Below are 21,848 nucleotides of genomic sequence, written 5' to 3' on the forward strand. Positions count from 1 at the left end.
GGGCCATCAGCTTGGAATGCAGGTCTGCCAGTCAGTTCTTTTGTGTGGGTCAATTACCCCTTCCCCTCCCTCCTTCAACATCTTTCTTTTACAGCAAGCAGGAGAAAGAAAAATTTCTAGTTTGTTTTTTTTTTTTCAGAACAAGTAAACCTATGACAGTTTGTCGTTGTGAATCCAAGACTAATCAAGGATTAACACAGGAATAGATGTTGCTCAAATCTTTCCTTACACTTCCATGGCAGAAGCTGCTGGTCCCTGGGAAGGCTGCCTGGGATTTCTGTCTGTGTTCTAATACTTAAAGCAACAACATTTAGTCCCACACCACACTTTATATTTCAGATCAACAATTTAATGACATCTTAACATTGTTTTTACAATCTTAACGAGTGTGCATATTTTATTCCTTATGAAGTGAAATCTTTTTAAATGGAAGTAATTCTATTCAATTTTAGAAGTGTCAGAACTGTTTTAACATACTGAAATAGTAGCTACTGAAAACAAAACAGTCTAAAAGGAAAGGCCTAAGAACATTTAAAATGTAGGAAAACCAAGATGACTTCAGGTGAAAGTGCACACATTTAACAGCTTCAGTATTTCTTTCACAAAGTATCTTCTGTGAATTATGTATTAAGAAAAAGAGTAAATTTAAAAGAACAGAATTAAACTTCTTTAAAATCAGTATTTCTAATGCCAGAAACAGCTTGGAAACAACTTTCTATGTAGTTATACTTATTTCAAAATTTAAAATTGGCTAATTTGTGTCCTGATGTTTTATAGCACAGAGGAGGAAAAGGTGGGAAAGGCTCTGCAGGTGGATGTAGCTCTGGATCTGTGAAGTTTATGTGTGTAATGGAAATGAATGTAGTATTCAACACACTGAGTATGACAGAAAAATGCACCAAAGTACTAACTCTGAAAGAATAACAACACTGTTATTAGTGCCACTGTTACTGGCACTGATAAATAATGCCAGGGCACTGGTCATTTCTGCATTTTAAGCAAAGAACTTTGCAACTTCTTTAATTTTTCTTCTCCTGTCCACTTTGGAAACCGCAGCCCATCCTGCCTCGTGCATCTTCCTCATGGCTTTGAGTTTCAGTGCAGAGCCTGGAGATTTCACACTGGAGAGAGTCGGCGTCTAACAAGGAAAATAAAGCCACCATTACTTTCTGGAAAGAATTTGATTAACTGTTTGGTTTAATCTGAATGTACCTTTTTTGGTGCCGTGGAATATAATTGTGAAGCTTGAGGATAATCTTGGTACAACTTCTTAAACATTTTCTCTTCCGAGACCATGCTCTGAAATTAAAAAGAAAACAGCTATTTAGTTACAGTATATTAAAAAATACTTTTCCCTTCCCCCCAGGAATATTAAAGTATGAACAAAAAAAAGTTGAGATGTTACTATGAAGCCTGAACAGTTTAATAACAGGCATGTAAATTATGTACATACAAACAGAGTTCCAGAAAGAACCAAGTAAATAAAAATATACACATAAGTAAGGTCTGTGATCTGGAAGCCCCCAGGCTTTCTCTCCACCCTCAGGAGTGTGCCCAGAGAACTGCTCAGGGCAGGTCTGGGCTCTGACTCTCACCAGGAGGTCGCTGTGCTCAGAGCTGTCCGAGTGAGTGTCCAGATGGAGAAGCACTTTCTGCTTCTTCCTCGTGCTCTGCTCGGGAGGCAGATTTGTGCTTCTCTCCCCCTGCAGGGTATGGACTGGAGGAGTCTTGATCACATAGGTCTGGGAAAGAAAATGGTTACATTCTTAGTTCTGTTTTTGGGGGTAAGTATAGAACCTCACAACCCAACCTCACAACCCAGTTTGTGCTCTGAGTTGTCCAAGAAGACACCTGGGAGATGCTGTGGAATTATTATCTTTCCAGCCAAAATGTGAAGCAAAGGCCCAAACAAAAGGGGGTGGGGATGGAAAATCTCTTTTGGTTGCTGAGCAAGGAGAATGAGCAGGAAGCTGTGGAAGAACTGAGTTTTCTGGCACATGGTATCTAAGTGCTTCCTGTTTATCTGCAGAAATGCAGGTTGTTTGGAACTGTAACCACCACCTGTGGACTACAACAAACACCTGAGGAAATAGAAACCAACGAAACTGCAGGAAAGTTCTGTCAGAGAGACACTGACGTTGATAGCAAGATTGTTTTTACTTAAAATAGTCTTTTCACCACAGGTTAAACTTCTGAGAAACATTGCAATGGTCCACTGCAATCCTTTTCTAGAAAGGGTAATGTAGAAATGGCAGTGAATCTGTTATAACAATATAAACATCCCCAGTGGTCTTCTGACAGGGGAAGAGCATAAGTTCTGCAGGGGAGGAGCATAAGTCAGGAATCATTTGACAATTTTTACATCTATACAAGATTTTTTCTATTCCATGGAAAAAAAGTGCTGTTACAAAAACACACTTTTAAGACAAAGTAAGAGAATTCCAGAGATATTATTAAATTCACAGTCTCTCCTGGATAGGAATTGTTACTGATAAATGATAACTGAGCAAGAAAAATGACACACGTTGGGAGCCCTTCCACAAACTGCTCTCTGATGTCAGTGTGAAATGGTATCGCTCTTTTAAACCCCTGCTTATCCCATCAAAAAAATAAATAACCATCTACAGAGAAGTAAGAAGTACAGTCAAAAATGCCACAAGAACAATTCACTGTCAAGAGTCACAAAGCTTCCAAGCTGGACTGCCCAAGGGGCTTTTGCCAGACCCTGAAGGAGGCATTTCTTCTTTTCCATGTATTGACTCCCCTAGGGATATCATTTAGAGACTTCTTACTTCTTACATTAATAGAGTCACTGTTCTAAATGTGGTTTAGGATTCTCAGGAAAGTAAGTTTGTATTTTCTAAAATTACAAAAGGTTGAAGTTAAAAGCAGCTCAATGTCTTTTGGTGAGCATACATGAATTGTCATGGAACTTCAATGAGGTTCCATGTGCATAAACATCACCAAATTGTTTGGTTTAATCTGAAGACAAGCTAATGTACCTTTTTTGGTGCCGTGGAATGTAATTGTGAAGCTTGAGGATAATCTTGGTACAACTTCTTAAACATTTTCTCTTCTGAGACCATGCTCTGAAATTAAAAAGAAAACAGCTATTTAGTTACAGTATACTAAAAAATACTTTTCCCTTCCCCCCAGGAATATTAAAGTATGAACAAAAAAAAGTTGAGATGTTACTATGAAGCCTGAACAGTTTAATAACAGGCATGTAAATTATGTACATACAAACAGAGTTCCAGAAAGAACCAAGTAAATAGAAATATACACATAAGTAAGGTCTGTGATCTGGAAGCCCCCAGGCTTTCTCTCCACCCTCAGGAGTGTGCCCAGAGAACTGCTCAGGGCAGGTCTGGGCTCTGACTCTCACCAGGAGGTCGCTGTGCTCAGAGCTGTCCGAGTGAGTGTCCAGATGGAGAAGCACTTTCTGCTTCTTCCTCGTGCTCTGCTCGGGAGGCAGATTTGTGCTTCTCTCCCCCTGCAGGGTATGGACTGGAGGAGTCTTGATCACATAGGTCTGGGAAAGAAAATGGTTACATTCTTAGTTCTGTTTTTGGGGGTAAGTATAGAACCTCACAACCCAACCTCACAACCCAGTTTGTGCTCTGAGTTGTCCAAGAAGACACCTGGGAGATGCTGTGGAATTATTATCTTTCCAGCCAAAATGTGAAGCAAAGGCCCAAACAAAAGGGGGTGGGGATGGAAAATCTCTTTTGGTTGCTGAGCAAGGAGAATGAGCAGGAAGCTGTGGAAGAACTGAGTTTTCTGGCACATGGTATCTAAGTGCTTCCTGTTTATCTGCAGAAATGCAGGTTGTTTGGAACTGTAACCACCACCTGTGGACTACAACAAACACCTGAGGAAATAGAAACCAACGAAACTGCAGGAAAGTTCTGTCAGAGAGACACTGACGTTGATAGCAAGATTGTTTTTACTTAAAATAGTCTTTCCATAAGAAGGAGACTTTTTATTTTTTACATCAGTAGATTCAGTGTCCAAATCTCAAGGAGGTATCTGAGTCTCAGGAAAATAAGTCCGTATTTTCTAAAATTAAAAAAGGTTTAAGGTAAAAGCATTTCAATGTCTTTTGTTGAGTGTACATAAAGTATCATAGAACTTCAGTTAGATTCCATATGTATAAATATGACCAAATTCTAAAATAATTTCTTTGGTTAAAGTTACCTTGTGCTCCATTTCAGTTTCAGGAACCCTATTTTGGGAGTGTTTTTTCACAAGATTCTCCTGAAAAGAGTTACAGGATAGGAAGTAAATATTTTATTTGAATTCAGTTGCTAAAAATCTTCCTGGTGTAATTACAGAACACAGTCCACTATCATACACTGTTACAAAGTTCATATAAATAAATGGCCAGATTTAGTACAACTGCAGCATTCAAAAGTCATTTTTCTATTCACAGTTTCATTTCTTATACAGCTTCTCCCAGTGCATAAGCCCAGGCCAAACCTGTCACCCACACTGCTACAGTTATTAAAAAAATTCACCTTTTCCTCGATTTCTTCTTTCAGTTGTTCCTTAAGGGATGACAGTTCGCTTTTCAAACGTGACAGCTCACTTTCCTATAAACAATGAGAAAAAGGGCAGGGAAAAAAGAAAACAGGCCAAAATGAGACAGTAATTAATAGGGATATTTGTTAGAAACAAAGGAAAAATCCATTTGTTTTGCAACCCTATAGTGGAAGCTCTGTTTTAGCTTGTTTTAAAAAGAGCTGAAGTACTATAAGAACCAGGTACTTGACCAGAAGTGTTCAGGCAAGAACTTAAAACCCTTGGGAGAACAGAGGTTAGGGGGGATGGAATCCAACTACTTGATACTAAAGGTTCTTAGACAGTGAGGTCAGAACGTGGTACACTCTCTGGAAAAGCAGACAGAAACCAACTGCTACTCCAATTTATTTTTAGAAACGTTTGGGTTTTTTAAAGCACATAAGATCTCTAAGAAAATAAAAGCAAGCAGCAATTAGTGATCTTTACTGTTCAGTCCCACTAAAGCAGACACTTAACCCTCTCCAAGTATTAAACAGGAAAAGTAAAATATGGTATTTATGGTTATATTACACTTGGATGACATCAGCCCCTCCATTGCATTATTTAGTGTTAAAAAGCACTCCTTACCAGTGATCTTTCTGATGATAACTGCTCTTGCTGCTTAATTTTATATAGTTTTAACTCCGCATCTTTTTCTTCAACCATTTTGTCATATTCATGCTGTTTTAAAAAAAACAAACCAAACAAAACATTGGACTAAATGTTACAATTACAGATCTACCCAGTCTGCAAACATCAGTCCTTTTCTCAAACCAGACTCTTCTGAAGATTCAGGGAGCACCATGAACAAACACTGGTGCTTCTGCAGAAACTGTGGAACAGAAAATGCCCCAGCAGAATTATTCTGGGGGCTGACAGAGAATGCTTAATTTCTATGCAGCAGCACATGTCCCAGTACATAAGCCATGCTATTTTTATTAATGGTATCTGCTAAACAGATTGCAAAAGGGAGGAATAAAAATGTACATTAAAATATGTCACATTAAACTGCTGAAGGTCACCAAGGAATCTCCTCGAGAAAGAGGCCAGACTGACACTGAAGGACACTGCATTAGGGTGGTATCAAAGGAAGCCTAGAGAAAAAAAAATCCTAGAAATTTAGATAAATGGCATTTTTCTGCCCAGAGGGATGTTTTCAAAATCTGAAGATGAATTTATTTTTAGATGATGAAAAGTCAAGCATGTGTTCAACTTCATTTTCCTAGATTCAGGTCTTTTTTATGAAGCTGCACTTTCTAATTCATAACATCCTGATTTGGAAAGGTTCTTATGTATCATGGTATCACACAGGACAAATCATAGCAATCAATACAATCTCTTACCTTGTGTTTTTCCATTAGTGCCACCATTTCTTTTATCTTGTGCTGACATCGGATATCAGTTTCTCTCTGTATCATTGTTGCTTCATCATAAAGCAACTTCAACTTTTCTACCTGATAGTAACAAATTTCATTTAATTCATGAACAATTAACAACAATATGTATTTTTTAAAAATCTTAGTTTCATTTCTTCTTCCCCCTGTGGGTGCAAAGTATGTGCAGTCTCATTTAGGCTTCATTTGCTTTTAAGAACCTTTTCAAATCCTACACTTTTTATGCATATTATTAAAATGGGCAAATAAACATAGATTAAAAGTACATCCATGGCAGGTAAGTGTCACCTCGAACCACAAGGCCATCTCAAGCACTCTGCCCTAACTTCTCCTGCATTACCATTGAAAAAGTGTGGGCAGAAAAACAATAATATGGGAGAAGTTACAATCTAATTTGGCTCTGCTGTAGTTACACCGAGAATAGAATTTCTTTGAACAATATCTTGATAAAGAGAATTTTTAACTGGGTTCCTATTTTTAAAGACATACACAAATACTTCAACTTAAGCATCTAATGTGCTAAAGCTTTGCTCTCAGGCAAACACACAAGTTCCAGGTATGTTGACGTGACTGAAACGTAAGAGCAAGGACTGGTCAATAAAGCTTCATAAAACCATCATACACCAAAAAAATTTCAAACTGCAGTAAAAATTAACATCTCTCACCTCTTCATGAAGTTTATTTTCATTTACTTTTTTTGTTTCAATGTCTTTTTGATAGCTGTCAACTGTTTCCTTATGTTGCTTGTTCATATTTTCCAGCTCTAACTGCAATTTATTCACCTTTTGGGAATGCAGATTTGTTGCTGTTATTTGTTCAGAAATTAATATGCTAATGATTTTTTTTTTACCTCTTATTTTTGAGTAGAAACACTCTGTTACCTTTCAGGTATATGATTGAACTGTTTCCTATTTGAAGTTCAGCTTTTTTTCATACAGAATTAAACTCTGGCCTGAAGTGAGTTAGAAAATGCTCACAGAAACAATGGCAAGAGCCCAATGGGAAAGGCAGCCCTAAGCAGTCACCCTAAATGCTGTGACTTCCTTGGAAAAAAAAGACAGATGGAGATTTTATTCCCTCCTATGTAGATCTATTTCAGATTTTCCCAGTTGTACGGTGTGTTGTCCTCCCAACTGTGCATTTTGATTACAGTTTTTTCTTTTAAGTTTTTCACAAGAGTCTCTTAAAAAAAAAGTCCACTTCTTTCTTGAAGTGTGGTACCCAAATAATGTATGTATTTCTTTTAATTGCTTTTCTATTTCAATGGGATTACTGAATACTCTTCAGTACACTGTCAACCAAACAAAGAAAGGGACTGATCAGGAACATAATTCCTTGGGATGTGAAGTCCATCTCTTCTAAATGTCTTCTAGTCCAGTCAGAGCTCAATGAGTAAAAATGGAAACACCTTCCAAAAATTATGGGCCCATTCCTGCAAAATCTGTATCCCAGATCCATAGACTAGTTCAGAATGTATTTACATAATATTATCATTAGTTATACTGGGACTTAAAACACTCACCTCATCTTCTACATGATGTTATTTAAACCTACCTTTCCTTCATAAATACTGGTTTTCTTGCTTTCTGCAGTAATTTTCTTTTTCAGCACCTTATTCTGTTGAAATAAAGCAAAACAAACACTGTACTTTAAAAAGTTTATAGAATTCTGTAATGCTTTAACTGCATCAAGCAGGTCAGAATCTTAAAAAATTCCAGCTTTATAACTCTGTTGAGCAGTTCAGGTTCCGGTCAATTCTCAAAACAAAAAGAATGCTCCACTAATTCCTGGGATAAACCTGTTCCTTCAAGACCTTATGAAAGGCTCCTCCCGGGCAGCAACAGAGAATAACAAATGAGGGGCACAATGGGAATGAAAACTAAGATGCTGCTGACAGAAGGGGTGCAGATGTCATGACAAAAAATAAAAATGAAGTTATGACAATTTGTGCTAATGCACAGTTCTTTTCTACTAGTGGTAACTGAGACAGGGCTTTACTACAAGTCCATAAATAATACCATATACTAAATGAAAAAAGTAAATCTTTATTATAGATATTATTTCTGTAATTGCTATTTTCAAATGAAGGATAATTTAACAAATCAAATAATTTCAAAGGTGACTCCTTAATCTGCTCAGAGTTAGGATAAGAAAGGAAATTATCAATTACACAGGTGTATCTAAAGATATCACATCAGACAAAACCTGTTGAAAAGTAACAGTCACCACAAAATACCATCTCTTATGTATTTGTGACTTTTAAAAACTGTACACACCTCCTGCTGCAACTCTTCAATGCATTTGGTTTTATTTTCCACCTGTTTCTTTAAATTATTCATCTAAAAGAGATATTTCAAACATTAATGAATAACTCCTACCAATGCCTCCCTGTGTCAGAGATTACTGTCAACGTTCTCACACGTGCATTTGCCCCAGCCTGATTTACTCCAGCAAACTGAAACACAACCTGCTGTGTTACAGTGATGGGAGTTTCAGCCATAAAGTACTAGAAGATGTTAATTAATGGCAGTGAACCAGTTCCTCGGTGGTTGTAGAGTTTAAAGAGAAGAAAGAAGGGAAAAAAAAAGTAACTTCACAATTTAAAAAACAATCTTGTGTCAGGTTCCCTACAATCCATGAAAAAAATTAATTTTCCTAGTTACTTCCTACAATCTTCAACTGCTTTGCCTTTCTTGAAATTCCATTTTCAATAGTCTTAACCTGGAATCACAATTATAAATTTTTGAGTTTTACAATGAAATTCTGAAATCCATTCTAACGCTAAAAAAACAGGTGTGCTTTCAAACTAGAGTAAGAAAGTAAAAATATTTTAACCTCTTTAAGCTGAAACTCATATTATATATTGAAAGCTAATCGAGACCCCATCCGTCACTCAGTGGGGATATGGAAATAAAGGAAAGGACGTTCCTGTTTGCCTGAAGTCTAACAAGCTAATTTTAAGCCTTCAAGCAAAGAGTGAACATCCCAGCGAAGGTCCCTGTCTTTTAAAATAAAAGGGCTCAGCATGTGCACACGTTGGCACACCTGGAGCAGCCCTGACAGCAGCACCCTCTGGCAGAGATCACACCCCGAGGCAGAGCCTTGCAGGAAACAACCCCACAAACATTTTGCATTTCCATTCTGTCCTACAGGTTATGTTGTATATTTTCACGACAAAGCACAGGATGTAGCATACATTTTCTTCTCTTTCATCCAGTTTACTTTCAATCTCTTCCCCTGTCTTTGCCATTTTCTCCTTCAAAGACTCCAGTTCATTTCTGAAGGCCAAATTAACAAGCATTAGTAAATATTTAATATTTACTAAGAACCTCTTTACTGCTTAATCTTTACTAAGAAATCTAACTTCTTTTCAGTAAAGACATACTTTATTTTCTAGAAAGAGCTGCTAATATTGATGGGAATTTCATAAGCTGTTCAATGAAAATGTTCTTACAATGAAGCAAAGTGCCTGGTAAGTTAATGTGTGACCTGTCCATACGTTTTGTAAGGTATGGAAAGGTGTTCCCCTTACCTAAGGAAAATATATCCTAAGCTGTAATATTGTAATACAGCTGTGAAACATGGAAGGCTGCCTGGAACTGCTGGTACAGAGATTACTGCAAAGACTGACATTTAACCAGCTTCACCTTTTCACATTTAATTCATAACCTTGAACCTTTATTTTCATTTCCTTCCCACCTAAAATGTCTAATGCAAAACAGGACAGCTCCTTCTATGTAATACAAAGCTATGGTAAAAATTGTTCCTGTAGCAATAGGTACCTCTAATTTGAGAAAATTTCTACAATGGCCAACAGAGTTTCTGTTTAGCTATATAATCTAAAAAGAACATTAATCAGAAATCACAGAAAGCAGCATATGAACACAACACTCAGACTAACTATGATGGAATTGAGTCTAATTCCTTTAATAATATCAGATATTAAGATTTGGTTTTACTTGCCTTAGCTGGCCGTTTGCCTCTTCCAGGTTTTCAACTAACTGCTTTGTATTCTCTTCATTTTTCTTGCTATCCTAAATAAAGACCCGTGTAAATTCAAGGTGACATCTTAAAAAATGTAAAGGCATCCAAAGCACATTGACCTGCCTTATTCACAAGGGTAACTGTGCTTCCTTTGTATTTCAGACACAAAAACCAGTTCAGGTACTCTACAGAACCATGGCATGTTGCAGTTTACTATCTGATTTGTACTTTAAATTGAGTATTGTCATCTAAAAGCAGCTGGAAGTCTACAACTTGCCTTGTGACTTTCTTGCAGTTTCTTGAGTTCTGCAGCCACATCACTTTTCTCTTGTGCTATTTGTTCCTTCTCTAGTGAAAGCTTATTGATACACACAGTCAGTTGTTCATTCTTTAACCTAATGTAAAACAAATGGTCAGGAGAAATAAGAACGTGCATTTTGAAATTTCCTTTCAAGTTAAATTTGTCCATTATCAAGTGTTACTTCAGGCTGGAAAAAGTCCAGGCCTTTATCTACAAATTTAAGGTTTGCAGCAAAGTCACAGTGATGCAAAAAGGCAACAGAAGAAGGAAAGAAAACAAGTCAACTTTTATATAAATATAATGGTAGTTGAAGACGATGTAGTTCAAAGCAGGATTAACAACGAATTTAGAAACTTTCTCTTCATGTTAATACAACTGGGTCACAGATATGGAACAACTCCATACATACAAACAGAGAAAATATAATTCATAAATACAAGTATATAATGAATGTCATACTGTGTTGTTCAAAATTTTCGTCAGATAACAATCATAGATCATTCATTGTGTAATAAAGTAACTTCTATGTAACACAAAACCAATTTTGAATATTATATTTTCAAAGATGGTCATACGTCTCTTGTTCAAGATCCGTTTTCAGAGTCAAAAGCTGGTTCAAATAATCTTGTTCCTTTTCAGCTGTACTAGTCAGCTGTGCTTTCAAATCGTGGATTTCTTTCTGCAAAAAGAGGAGTTTTGAGTTTACACATCTAAACTACAACTCGTGAAAGTCACCAGCCATGAACTGAGAGCACAGAGCTTTCAGATGGACCCAACAGCATCCAGGCCAGAGATTATCCCGACCACATCCTCACATGTCTCTGCTGGATGTGGAAGGGGTGTGAGACAGTGAACTCTGACATGAGTGCTGGACATGTCCCCCACTGTGAGTCTAATTAACCAGCCTGCAAAATTACTGACTAAATTAGTTTTCTTGGACATCATTGTAAATAAAGACATTCACTTCAGACATCATAAGCTTTTACATTTACCTAAACAAAAAAGACTAAAAACAAATCACAGAATTCCAGTACCATGTGACAGAATAGAAGGGCAACTGACAGGGATGTGTCCTCCTCCTTAATACAGATACTGTGGGAATGCAAGAGCAAGGGACCACGGGCTCCTCTAGGGCAGAGGAGCTCCTGCTGCCACTGTCACCAGCAGAGCAGCTCAGGGTGCAGCACTGCTCTGACTCCATGCCATTTCTTATGTTCTCCTATACAAGTTACAATGTGTAACTTAACTATTTATAAAAACATGTTATTATTGCCCTTTTATCAGACCTCTCTCATTTGGAGAACATTTTTTGTTTTTTCTTCTCTCTCCTGCAAACTTTCCACAGTAGCCTCAAGATGCTCCTTCTTCAGTAAAAGTCCTTCAATTTTCTCCTGTTTTAGAACATTAGTGAGACTCAGTTCAGTAAATTCAATGCAGATTTTAAGGAATAAACAGACATGGTAAAATGCACACTATCCTACTTTAGTTGATACAGTTTCTTGTTAGACTTGTGAATATAAAATCATAATGAAAATAAAACTCTATTAAGAAGGTACTTCATATATCTTAGACTTCTGGGACAGAACATGGGCCTGTGTCACAGTGCAGGAGGGTTCACTGACACCAGAGCTAATTACCTCCCTACAAGTAAGGAAAAAAAAGGGAAATCTTTATGTCCAGAGGGAGTGGCATTTAAATAGGTGTGAATGAAGAAGGAAATGACTGGAAACCTTAACAAGGAAAACCAAAACAAAGCACAACAGGACAAGAAAAACAGTGGAAAGAATCTTAAGTCCTTCAAAGAAAACACTGAAATTGTGTGTTTACCAGAAACATCAAGGTAAACATATATAAACAGTGTTTATATATGGCACTTAACATACTTACAAAGCAAGAGAAATTTCAGATTTAAAAAAGTAAATGCAGATTTAGAAAAGTAAATGCCATGAGACTAATAAAACGAACACTTACCAGTGTTCCTGACAGTTCTTCAACCTGCATTTCTTTGTCACATTTTAGTTTAGTCATCTCTTCTACAGAGCATGTAATGTAAAATTAATGTAACAGAAATAATTTTTCATATTTAGCAGGCAATATAAAACAATTTTCCCTTTGCAATACCTGATTTTTGAAACTTGTTTAAGTTAACTTGATTAAGTTCAGAAACTGTAAAGCTAACTTATGACTTAATCTAAATGTAGACTTGAAAATATGATTAAGAAAGACACTAGCAAATATATATCTGAAGAGAAACTAATAATTTATCTTTTATAAAATTCAGAGCCTATTATGTCTTCCACAGTTACGTCTTCAAATGAACCGTGGACTGTAAGAACGGAGTCATCTCCAGGTATTGATGCATCTGAATTGTTCCAGAAAAAGAATCTGAACTGCTGAAGGTACTGACATGGACATGCTGAGACAGGAAACCAGTTATTACTAACTTCAAAATGTTTTCTATGTGCACACTGGTATTTTACAACGGACACTGAGGTCATGTTGGGTCTGGACTTCTCCCAGGTCACATCTCGCCCGTTCTAGACAAGCATCATCAGTTCACTTTGGAACACTCTTCAGATGCCCTCAGTGTACCCAGGGACATCAAATTCTATTTCTCATTTGTCACATGAGGACTAGAGACATGTGCTGCACAGCAGCAAAAGTGCTGAAGACAGACCTCTTACTCTGGGGGCTAAGGAGCACCTACCTAGAAACCACAGCACATCAAAGCAGCATTTAAAGACAACCACTGTGTCATTCCATATCCAACTGGTCTGCAGAAACCTTAACAGGAGTGTTTTGTCTCTGCTACGAGCTACAGAAGTCATTCCTGGAACCTGCTGCTCAGCAGTGTAACACCTCTCAAACAGTTCTGCAGTGCCACCAGCCTTAGCTGGAAACCAAACTGATTCCAGGAGAGCCCTGCATGGATGGTCTCACTACTGGAGGTCAGCCCAGCACTGTGGTTTGGCTGTTGCCAGTTACAATGACCATCAAAGAAAAGGGAGGCAGATGAGTGAAAATAAATTGAAGCATTCCTGACAGGTACAGGTACTGTAAAACCATTTCTCCAAGCAACAGAGACAGTCCATTTCCAGAAAACAGCAGAAAACATTTTCTGCCTTTCTACAAGTCTTACCCAGTTCAGCAGATTTATTTCTGAGCTCCAAGGTAAGCAGCTTGGACTCGTCTTCACATTTCTCTAATCTAAGAAAATGGTAATTAAAAAAACCCCAGTATATACACAAAACACTTCATTCAAAACTTAAAGGACATAAGACCAGGTCTTACCACAAGCACTTTAAGAACATTTGCCTTTCAACAGGCAGATGGTATATCTGCCTGCAACACATATCAAATTGCACTTTTACAACTTCAGAACAACAGACACAAAAGGAAGCAAATATTTACACACAGAAATCTGTATTTCTTAAAGAGAATTATGAGGAGGAGGGGAAAATGTATTTTTTTTATAAACCAGTATCAACCAGCACAATCAAAAAAAGATTACATTAAATTCTCTCCATTTAGACCACTGTGACAAAAAACCTCTGAATTTCAGCTTCACGTCCAACTGTTCTTGATTTTGTCATAAACTGCAACCTGTAAGACCATTCTTTGAACTTAAAACTTTTTAATTTACCTATTTTGCTCTTTTTGCAGCAAGCTTTTCAAATTGGCAATAGAAGTCTCAAACTCTGCTGTCAGGGCTGCATGCAAAGCCTTAGTTTTTTTACATTCTTCCTCCTGTGCTTCTTTTTCTTCAGTGACCTGAATTAATGTTTTCACTGTAGTCTGGAATTCGTTTTCTAAGCTCTTTTGAGTAACCTTCAAAAAATTATATCATTTCTAAATATGTTTTGCAACAAAGAGCTACAGTTGTTTCATGTCTAAAGTATCAGTAATTATTTATGCAATTACTCATCTAATCTGTTTATGCTGGAAAACCATAAGCAAGTTGTACCTCTGCCTTTTCCAATGAAGTTTTGGCCTCCTCCAGCTCTGCCCTCAAATGTTCTTGATTGACCTGGGATTCCTTTAACATTTCTCCTTCAATGCAAAAAGATGTATGCTTATTATTTAAGAAAAATAGAGTAGTTACTAAAAAATGTTGCTAAAAATGTAAAATGGTCATAGAATTTAACAAAGACCAAAGGTACTGGCATCATATACTACAAATATTTTGAATATAAATGGCTTAAAAATATTGAAAATCAAGTTCTGAAAAATAAGTTTCCTCCTCAATGGCACCTGTCTGACTGTAAATATGCAAAACTTAAGCAATGTATTCTCCCCTTGGAATCTTCAAAAGCCCTCACTGTTGACTCGCCCTAAAAACGACCCTGCCAGTTCTGATCCCACATCAGCAGTTCTGTTCCAAACAAAACTGAGGCCTGCAAGGCCCCAAAATTCTGTTGCTGACTAGTAACAGAGTGAAATTATCATGAGCCTGTTTCCTATGCTTCTATAAACAACTACATTTTAACACAGCAGAGAGGACTCTTACTTTTTTCTTCTATTAAGTCAGCAATCTTATTTTGTGATTCCTGCAGCTGAGCCTTGATGTCTCTTATTACATCATCTTTTTCATCACTCTGTATGATGAGAGCTGAAATCTAGCAAAATTAAAATAATATCACAATGAAGTCTAGAGAAAGGACAGATTCCCATTTTCATTTGTGCCCCGTGGAGGATGAGCAGACATTCTGCTGGGATTCGAGTTAGAGAAGGTGGTTGGTCTGAGCCAAATATTGATCAAGCCAGGAATGAAAAAGTTCTCCAGTTCAAAATCAGAACATGAATTCTAACAAACTAAAGATACTGAACATCACTTAATTTAGCAGAATATGACTTAAATGCAGCTCCAGCTGTTATTTTTGTCTTTTTTACCAATGCCCAGAAACTCCTTGGCCCTTGCATTGCCCCTTCATTCACAAATAAAGCTGTGTGTATTAGATTGTAAAACTCAGCAAACCTGCTCTTCCTTCTGACTAACTTCCAGTTTGCAATCTCTTTCGAGCTTCTCCATTTTTTCTGCTTCTTCTTTTACTTTTGAGATACAGTAATATCCATAGTTAACATTCTAGCTGAAAGATACTCCAAGTTCAATACAATTTTCCAGTTTAAGATTGCTTGTAATTGTACAATTCGTTTCCTAACAAGCAATTGTTGACATAATGCTTGATTTTATAATTAGACAAAACACCTTTTTTGCCAGTTTTGCACAGAATTAGTCCATTATTCCATGTTTGTTACAAGAAACTAACAGAAATGCCCATGTAAAGATTAAACAGGCACATAGTAGCCTATATAAAGCAAGTATTTAATAAAGTTCCTGTAGCTACACACTAGGGCATTATCATTTAAATACATCAACTACATAAAATAAGTGGTGATCTCCAGACTGTAGCCACAGAGAAACCTTAGACTTTGAGCGACTGTTTCAAAAATAAAGTTCCAAATTTGGCCCAGGGGAACAATAAAAGGGCCCAGGCAGTGAACAGCAGGCAGCATGAATAAAAGAGGGTCCCAATGTCCCAGAGTCACCTGCTCACCATTTGAGCACTTCACATCTGTCTGCCTTGACACTGCAGGTGCAATAAAAGCTATGAAGTACAAAACTGTTGTGCCTGAAGAATAAATATAACAAAGAGAATTCTCACATTTGAAACTCATTTCCAATCTGTCATTCTCTGCTTGCCCACGAAGCTCTTCAAACGCCACTGTCATCCTCTAAAAAACAAAGTTCAGTATCTGAAGTTCAGTATTGGAAACCCTGGAAGTTCTCCAGAGGCGGTTTCCAACCTCGGCCAACTCCCAGGTAGGTGAAACAGAACACAAAAAGGAGACAGAAGTTCTGGAGGTCACCTCACACTGCACACAGACCACACAGATCACAGGGATTTACCTCCCACATGCTGCTGCACTTCATCCACTCAGTGTGCTTTATAAATACAAAAATCATTTTTGAAAAAAACTGAAAGTCTGATTTCCTGCATCACACATGACATGATCCACACAGATGATGGACACAAAAAGTATCCCAACAAAAGCACATAACTCAGCTCAACATACCCCTGGAACTCCCATTCCAGCCTTTTAACAAGCCACATCACTTACTTCTATGTTGCTGTGAAGTTCCTCGTACAGTTGTCTTGTTTCTTCTCTTTCCTGTTCATCTATCAAAGCAAGAATGTACAGTAGCTTTTCTTTTGAAAAGAATGCCAGCTGTCCAAGTCATTATGCTTAATCAGCATAATGAATTAAAAGAGGAATTATCTTTTCTTATTAAAAAACAGTAATTATGAATCAGAGTGCCAAAAGTTATGTAATCTAGGGAAAACGTATATTCCATTGAAACACCGAGCAAGCTCAGCTTTTAAATTTCCTTCTCAATCTCACTTTTTCTGTGAAAAGTGTACTTCTGGATCAATTTATATAACTATATCAATTCTTATACTATTAATGTTGTTGAATATTAATGTATCAAAAATGTTAGTGTTTGACAAACTCTAATACAGAGTTTAGCATCTTCCCATCAGCAGAGATACCTACGACCACAGAACTGTCATTAGAGACTTGTAACAACACTCCATGTCCATATTTTCTTTTTTTCCTTCATTTTTGTAATTGTTACTATTGTTCCCTAAGAAAACAATCATAGAAGAGAACAGTAGGAAACACAGCTATCAAAGAAGAACAGTGTATCTATACACGTGTGTTTCTAGAATCAAAGTTAAAAAGAAACAGACACTTCTTAAGTACCTGGGATCAAGTTAGGAAAAGTTTAACGATAATACCAATTCTGAACTGCATATAAAACAAAATCCCCCGTCAAGAACATATTTTAAACCCTCGAGAACTTAAACTTCATTAAGTTCTCCAGCTGTCTTGGCTTGGTCAGTTCAGTGAGAAGAATGCTGGTTACTCCTTGTGCCTTGGGGTTGGGATCTCTTTTCCCCACCAATGTGTAACTTCTCCGAGCAGGAAATGCCAGCTCTGGAAATTTGTTAGAGTGCTGGGAAGAGCCTCAACAGGCATGAAGTGCCACCTCATATGTCTTCATACATTCAAGGTGTCTGGATGGGACTGAAACCCTTCAATGGGCAGCCCAGACTTCAGGAGACCTGCACTGCTCTGGAGGGACTGCCAGCTGATCGGGGTCTGACCCTGCCTCAAACCAAAGATCTCCCAGGCTTGGAAACTGTAAGGCACTGTAAACAATGATACTGGCTTCAGAAAACCTCTGGAGTTAACATTACAAAGCACACGTGTCAGACCTACCGCTTCACTTCTCATTTCGTGAGCCCCCTAAAATTCACTTCTCATTTTAAGAGCCACATCCAGTTCATCTGAACTGCAGAACAGACTGGAAGAGCATGAGAACTTTACTCTGTTGGTGAATTTAGAGCAAGCTAGAAATACATTTACTTTTATAAATCAAAATTAAAAAAGCATTTACATTTGCTGGTCTTCTCTGTGAAGTGAGTGCAGGTTTCCTTGAGCAGATTGCACAGATGCCTTGAAGCGGTGTTTCTAAAAGAGGGAAAAATACCATAATATGCTGTCACAAGAGTGCAGTGCTTTGTGTACCTAAGGAGTACCAAAGTAAATAACCTTTACAATTTAACAGCTCTATGTAACTGCCCACTCCAGCACAGTTCTCAGCATGAAAACTAATTATTTTCACCCCCCAAAAAAAATTTGTCTCTATTACTTACTCTTTCAAGAGATCTTTCTTTTCACATAGCTCATCTTCCAGTTTTAAATGGAGTTTTTCATTTTCAAACTAATTCCATAGAGAACAAATACAAAAAGACATTGTTACTGAAAAATATACCAGAAATACACTGTGACTTCTCAAAAAAAGTAATTTTGTGGTCAGAAGACAGAAGTTTTATCTAGTATCACATGCTGAGTCATCTTTTGCATTAAAGACATAATAAAAAACGATAATTTACGAGCAACTGAAACACAGGTATGTTCTTCATACACACATTCACACAGGACAGGTGCACACCCCTTCTCAGAATAACTGTTTTCTTAAGGCACAAATCAAACTGCAACATTCTTCAATACTGAACTGTATGAATAATATTGTCATACTAAATCAGGAAGCACTTTCTCTTAACTCTATTCAATGTATATTGTACAATACTGGCCTGCAGTTCTTGAATGGTTTTATGCTGTGCTTCAATAATATTTCTATTTTCTTGCAGTTTTCTTTCTTTCTGATTTAGTTCTGATTCCACAGACAGTTTCCACTGCTTGATCTTCTCAGCCTCTTTGTAGAGTTTTGAGTACAATTCATTCATTGTTTCTATATTCTATTAAAACAGGTTTCACAATTTAATCTCAAATGCTATTTAATTAATAATATTGCAGATAACATATTTATCCCTTAGAAGGGAGTATTTTTTTCCACAGTTGGTGACACAAGCTTATACACGATCAGGAGCCAAAGTTTAAATCTTTGTGCATCCACTGTGGCTGTAACAACAGACTTTACAGAGAAAGTAGGAGACACAAACACAAGTGAAAAACCCCCAACTGCCTTCAGACATCACCAAATAGATGGTCTTCAAGAAACGGATAACTGCACTCTACCAAAACCAATAAAACTTTTGCTAGAATTATCAGTAGAGCCAAAATTCCTCCTCTCAGGTTCTTCACACCATTTCCCTCCTCTCCTTCTGACAGACACTGCTGAGCTCAGTAAAAGCAGCTTCAGAGACTTTGCTCAAGAGTACCTGCAGTATGTTTTTGCAGGTAACTCATACACAGAGCAGGGAGGAAAACCACCCAACCTTGTGCTCTCAGAACATCGTTGAAGTGTTGTACAAGCAACGCTGGGTCAGTGGTCGAGGGAGGTCAGAGCAGCACAGGAGGCCACAGGACAGCTTGGCTTACATAGGATTTCCCCTCACACCATCCTTGTTTTGGCTGCATCACAACACTGTGACAGTCCTGACTGTACTTTAACAGCTGCCAGGATTAAAAGAAGTTTAGTCCTTGGGGATATCAGTAGGAGAACTGCAAGAAATGTGTTTTATTTTGTGGCAGCAAACAGCATTTTGAATATGGGAAGTACAGAAGGTACTGCAAAGAAACGAGCTTTACTGAGCTGTACCAAAGCAGTAAAATGCTGGTAAAGATGCTATGAAAAGAATCCAATGCCTGAGGAAACCACTCCACTACATTAATTGTTTTACAGATAAAATAAACCCAGAGCAGACAACTGGGATAATCTACTTCAGTTTTCCAAAGGATACTCTGACTTCAATCCTTCTGCCTTTCAACAGACTATTCAGAACCACTTCCACAAAGATATCTAAGTGGATTTAAACCCCCAGACTTCCCAGACATTAAAAAAAAAAAAAAAAAAACAAAACCAAAAATAACAAACAAACTTGGAATCACTTTAATTTTTAAAGGTTTGTCTCCAGGCTTGTTCACTAAATCGCAAATATCTCCTCTAACTGATTCACTTTTAAATAGGAGACAGAACATGATTATTCCCTTCTGACTATTTCCTTTAGTCCTAAATTATCTACTGAATAATGCTTTAGGCACTGTTTGGGAACAAATTAAGAGGCCCCAAGAAGTTAGATATGCAGAGTTGATACTTAGCTGACCTCTTCATCTACTTCAGAGCAAAGTTTTACTTGCTGTGACATTGTAGCTGAAATATGAAAAGATTTTTATCAATGTATTTCTAAAAAAAGTATCAGTGAAACTGTATTTAACAGCATTACAGCTATGAGACTGTTAAGACTACTCATGAATATTAAAACTTGACAATATTAAAAAAATTAAAGAATATGCAAGGTAAATGTTCATTTTAGTCTTACCTGAATCAGCGACTTCACCACGGTTCAGGGTACGGAATGGCAACTTAAAATCATCACCTGGGCATTTGTTAAAACCCTGCACAAATTTTAAAATGAGCTTCTTATGGGTAGGTTTGTAAAGAAGGATTATAAAATCCAGGAAAAAAAAGTACAGCTAATGTGAAAATAGAATTTTTCGTTAAGAAAGGAACTGACTACAATTTTCAAAGCCCAAGACATTGGTAATGCCTTTGGAACTCGCTTGCTTCTTACTTCACAGTGGTTTATCAAACTGTTGGTCTTCTGTAGTTTGCTTTATAGACTGAGGTCAAAGGGGGAGCTTTTGATGTAGAACACTCAGCAGCTCTTGCCTGTCTGTGCACAGGTGCATGGTAAAGGACTCAGGAAGCAAAATTATTTCTTTGAAGGCCAATAGTTGATATTTATTTTTTGCTTTACTTCCAAGGGCAGCTCTAAACCACATGTGATTATGTTTTAGCACGAAAATGTCCTTTTACAAGTCCTTTTTTAGTAACAGAAGTTCGCGTTGTAAATAGCGAAACTCATCTCCTGTTAGAATATCCCATTTGAATCTAAATAGATTTCAAAAGGAGCCTCGACATGAAAAAATAACTTGTTGAATTCACATAATTCAGTGTGGTAACAGAACATTTTCATTGCACACTTGATCAGGTGAGAGCAAAACATCAAAGCCACTGTGAGCATCTGAGTGGGGCACTGCTCACTCACTGTGCTGAATTACATCAAACGTGGATTTATCATCAGCGATGTACAGCTACAATTCAGAGCAGATGCTCGAGAATGTGACTCCCTTCAGTTTTGACAGAAACAACAGCAAAAGGCTTTGAAATTGAAACTGAAGATGTTTTCCCCCAGCACCAATCTTAGCAGTACATATAGTATATGAGTTTAGCGCACAGACTTTCTCGGACGTGTGTGTGTGTGCTTCAATTCAGGGCTCTTCTGAGGGACTCCCCGGACAGAGCACTGTCCCCGTGTCCCCGGGGAGGGGCCCCTGCGCTGTCCCACCGCCCTCTCCTCAGCCACGGCCTCCAGAGCAGCACAAACCCGAGGCGGGGCCGACGGCGCCCTGTCCCTGACACAGCCCCGCGGCCCGAGCGCTCACCTGGGTTCTGACCGCAGACGGCTGCCCAGCGCTCAGACGCGGCGGCACGAACAATTTAAATGGGTTTTCTTTTTCCATGGCCTCGGAGAAAAAGCGGGGGGCGGGCGAGTCGGCGGCCCCTCCCTGGGGCCGCTGAGGGGAAAGGGCGAAAAGGGCGGGAAGCGACGAGGCGGCGGCGGCCCCTCAGCGCGGCGCGAGCCCGGCGGGGGGCGCCGCCTAGCGGGGCTGCGGGGCCGAGGGCGCCGGCGCTGCCCCGGGAGCTGCGGCCGCTCGGGGTGAGGGGCCCGGGACGGCCCCGGGAGCTGCGGCCGCTCGGGGTGAGGGGCCCGGGACGGCCCCGGGAGCTGCGGCCGCTCGGGGTGAGGGGCCCGGGACGGCCCCGGGAGCTGCTCCCGCTCGGGGTGAGGGGCCCGGGACGGCCCCGGGAGCTGCGGCCGCTCGGGGTGAGGGGCCCGGGACGGCCCCGGGAGCTGCTCCCGCTCGGGGTGAGGGGCCCGGGACGGCCCCGGGAGCTGCTCCCGCTCGGGGTGAGGGGCCCGGGACGGCCCCGGGAGCTGCTCCCGCTCGGAGTGAGGGGCCCGGGACGGCCCCGGGAGCTGCTCCCGCTCGGGGTGAGGGGCCTGGCCCGGCCC

At 38.9% G+C, this 21,848-nt stretch overlaps 1 protein-coding gene across 1 annotated transcript; it reads right to left on the bottom strand.

The window, feature by feature from the left end:
• Positions 1–327: 327 nt before the first annotated feature.
• Positions 328–21,409, bottom strand: SYCP1 (synaptonemal complex protein 1). Its single transcript, XM_064639049.1, has 29 exons — positions 21,217–21,409; positions 20,091–20,166; positions 19,875–19,921; positions 18,402–18,566; positions 17,961–18,028; positions 17,702–17,775; positions 16,360–16,418; positions 15,903–15,972; positions 15,215–15,288; positions 14,747–14,855; positions 14,204–14,289; positions 13,883–14,067; positions 13,379–13,446; positions 12,211–12,272; positions 11,526–11,630; positions 10,815–10,918; positions 10,216–10,333; positions 9,918–9,988; positions 9,151–9,232; positions 8,231–8,293; positions 7,509–7,571; positions 6,620–6,736; positions 5,904–6,014; positions 5,149–5,241; positions 4,518–4,592; positions 4,198–4,257; positions 3,386–3,532; positions 3,003–3,089; positions 328–1,138 (listed from the first exon to the last, which is right to left on the bottom strand). The coding sequence occupies exons 1-29, from the start codon at positions 21,292–21,294 to the stop codon at positions 995–997; spliced, it is 2,661 nt and encodes an 886-aa protein (XP_064495119.1). The 5' UTR covers positions 21,295–21,409; the 3' UTR covers positions 328–994.
• Positions 21,410–21,848: the final 439 nt, after the last annotated feature.

This window comes from Pseudopipra pipra, chromosome 31 (assembly GCF_036250125.1).
Source record: "Pseudopipra pipra isolate bDixPip1 chromosome 31, bDixPip1.hap1, whole genome shotgun sequence".
NCBI classification, from domain to species: Eukaryota; Metazoa; Chordata; class Aves; order Passeriformes; family Pipridae; genus Pseudopipra; species Pseudopipra pipra.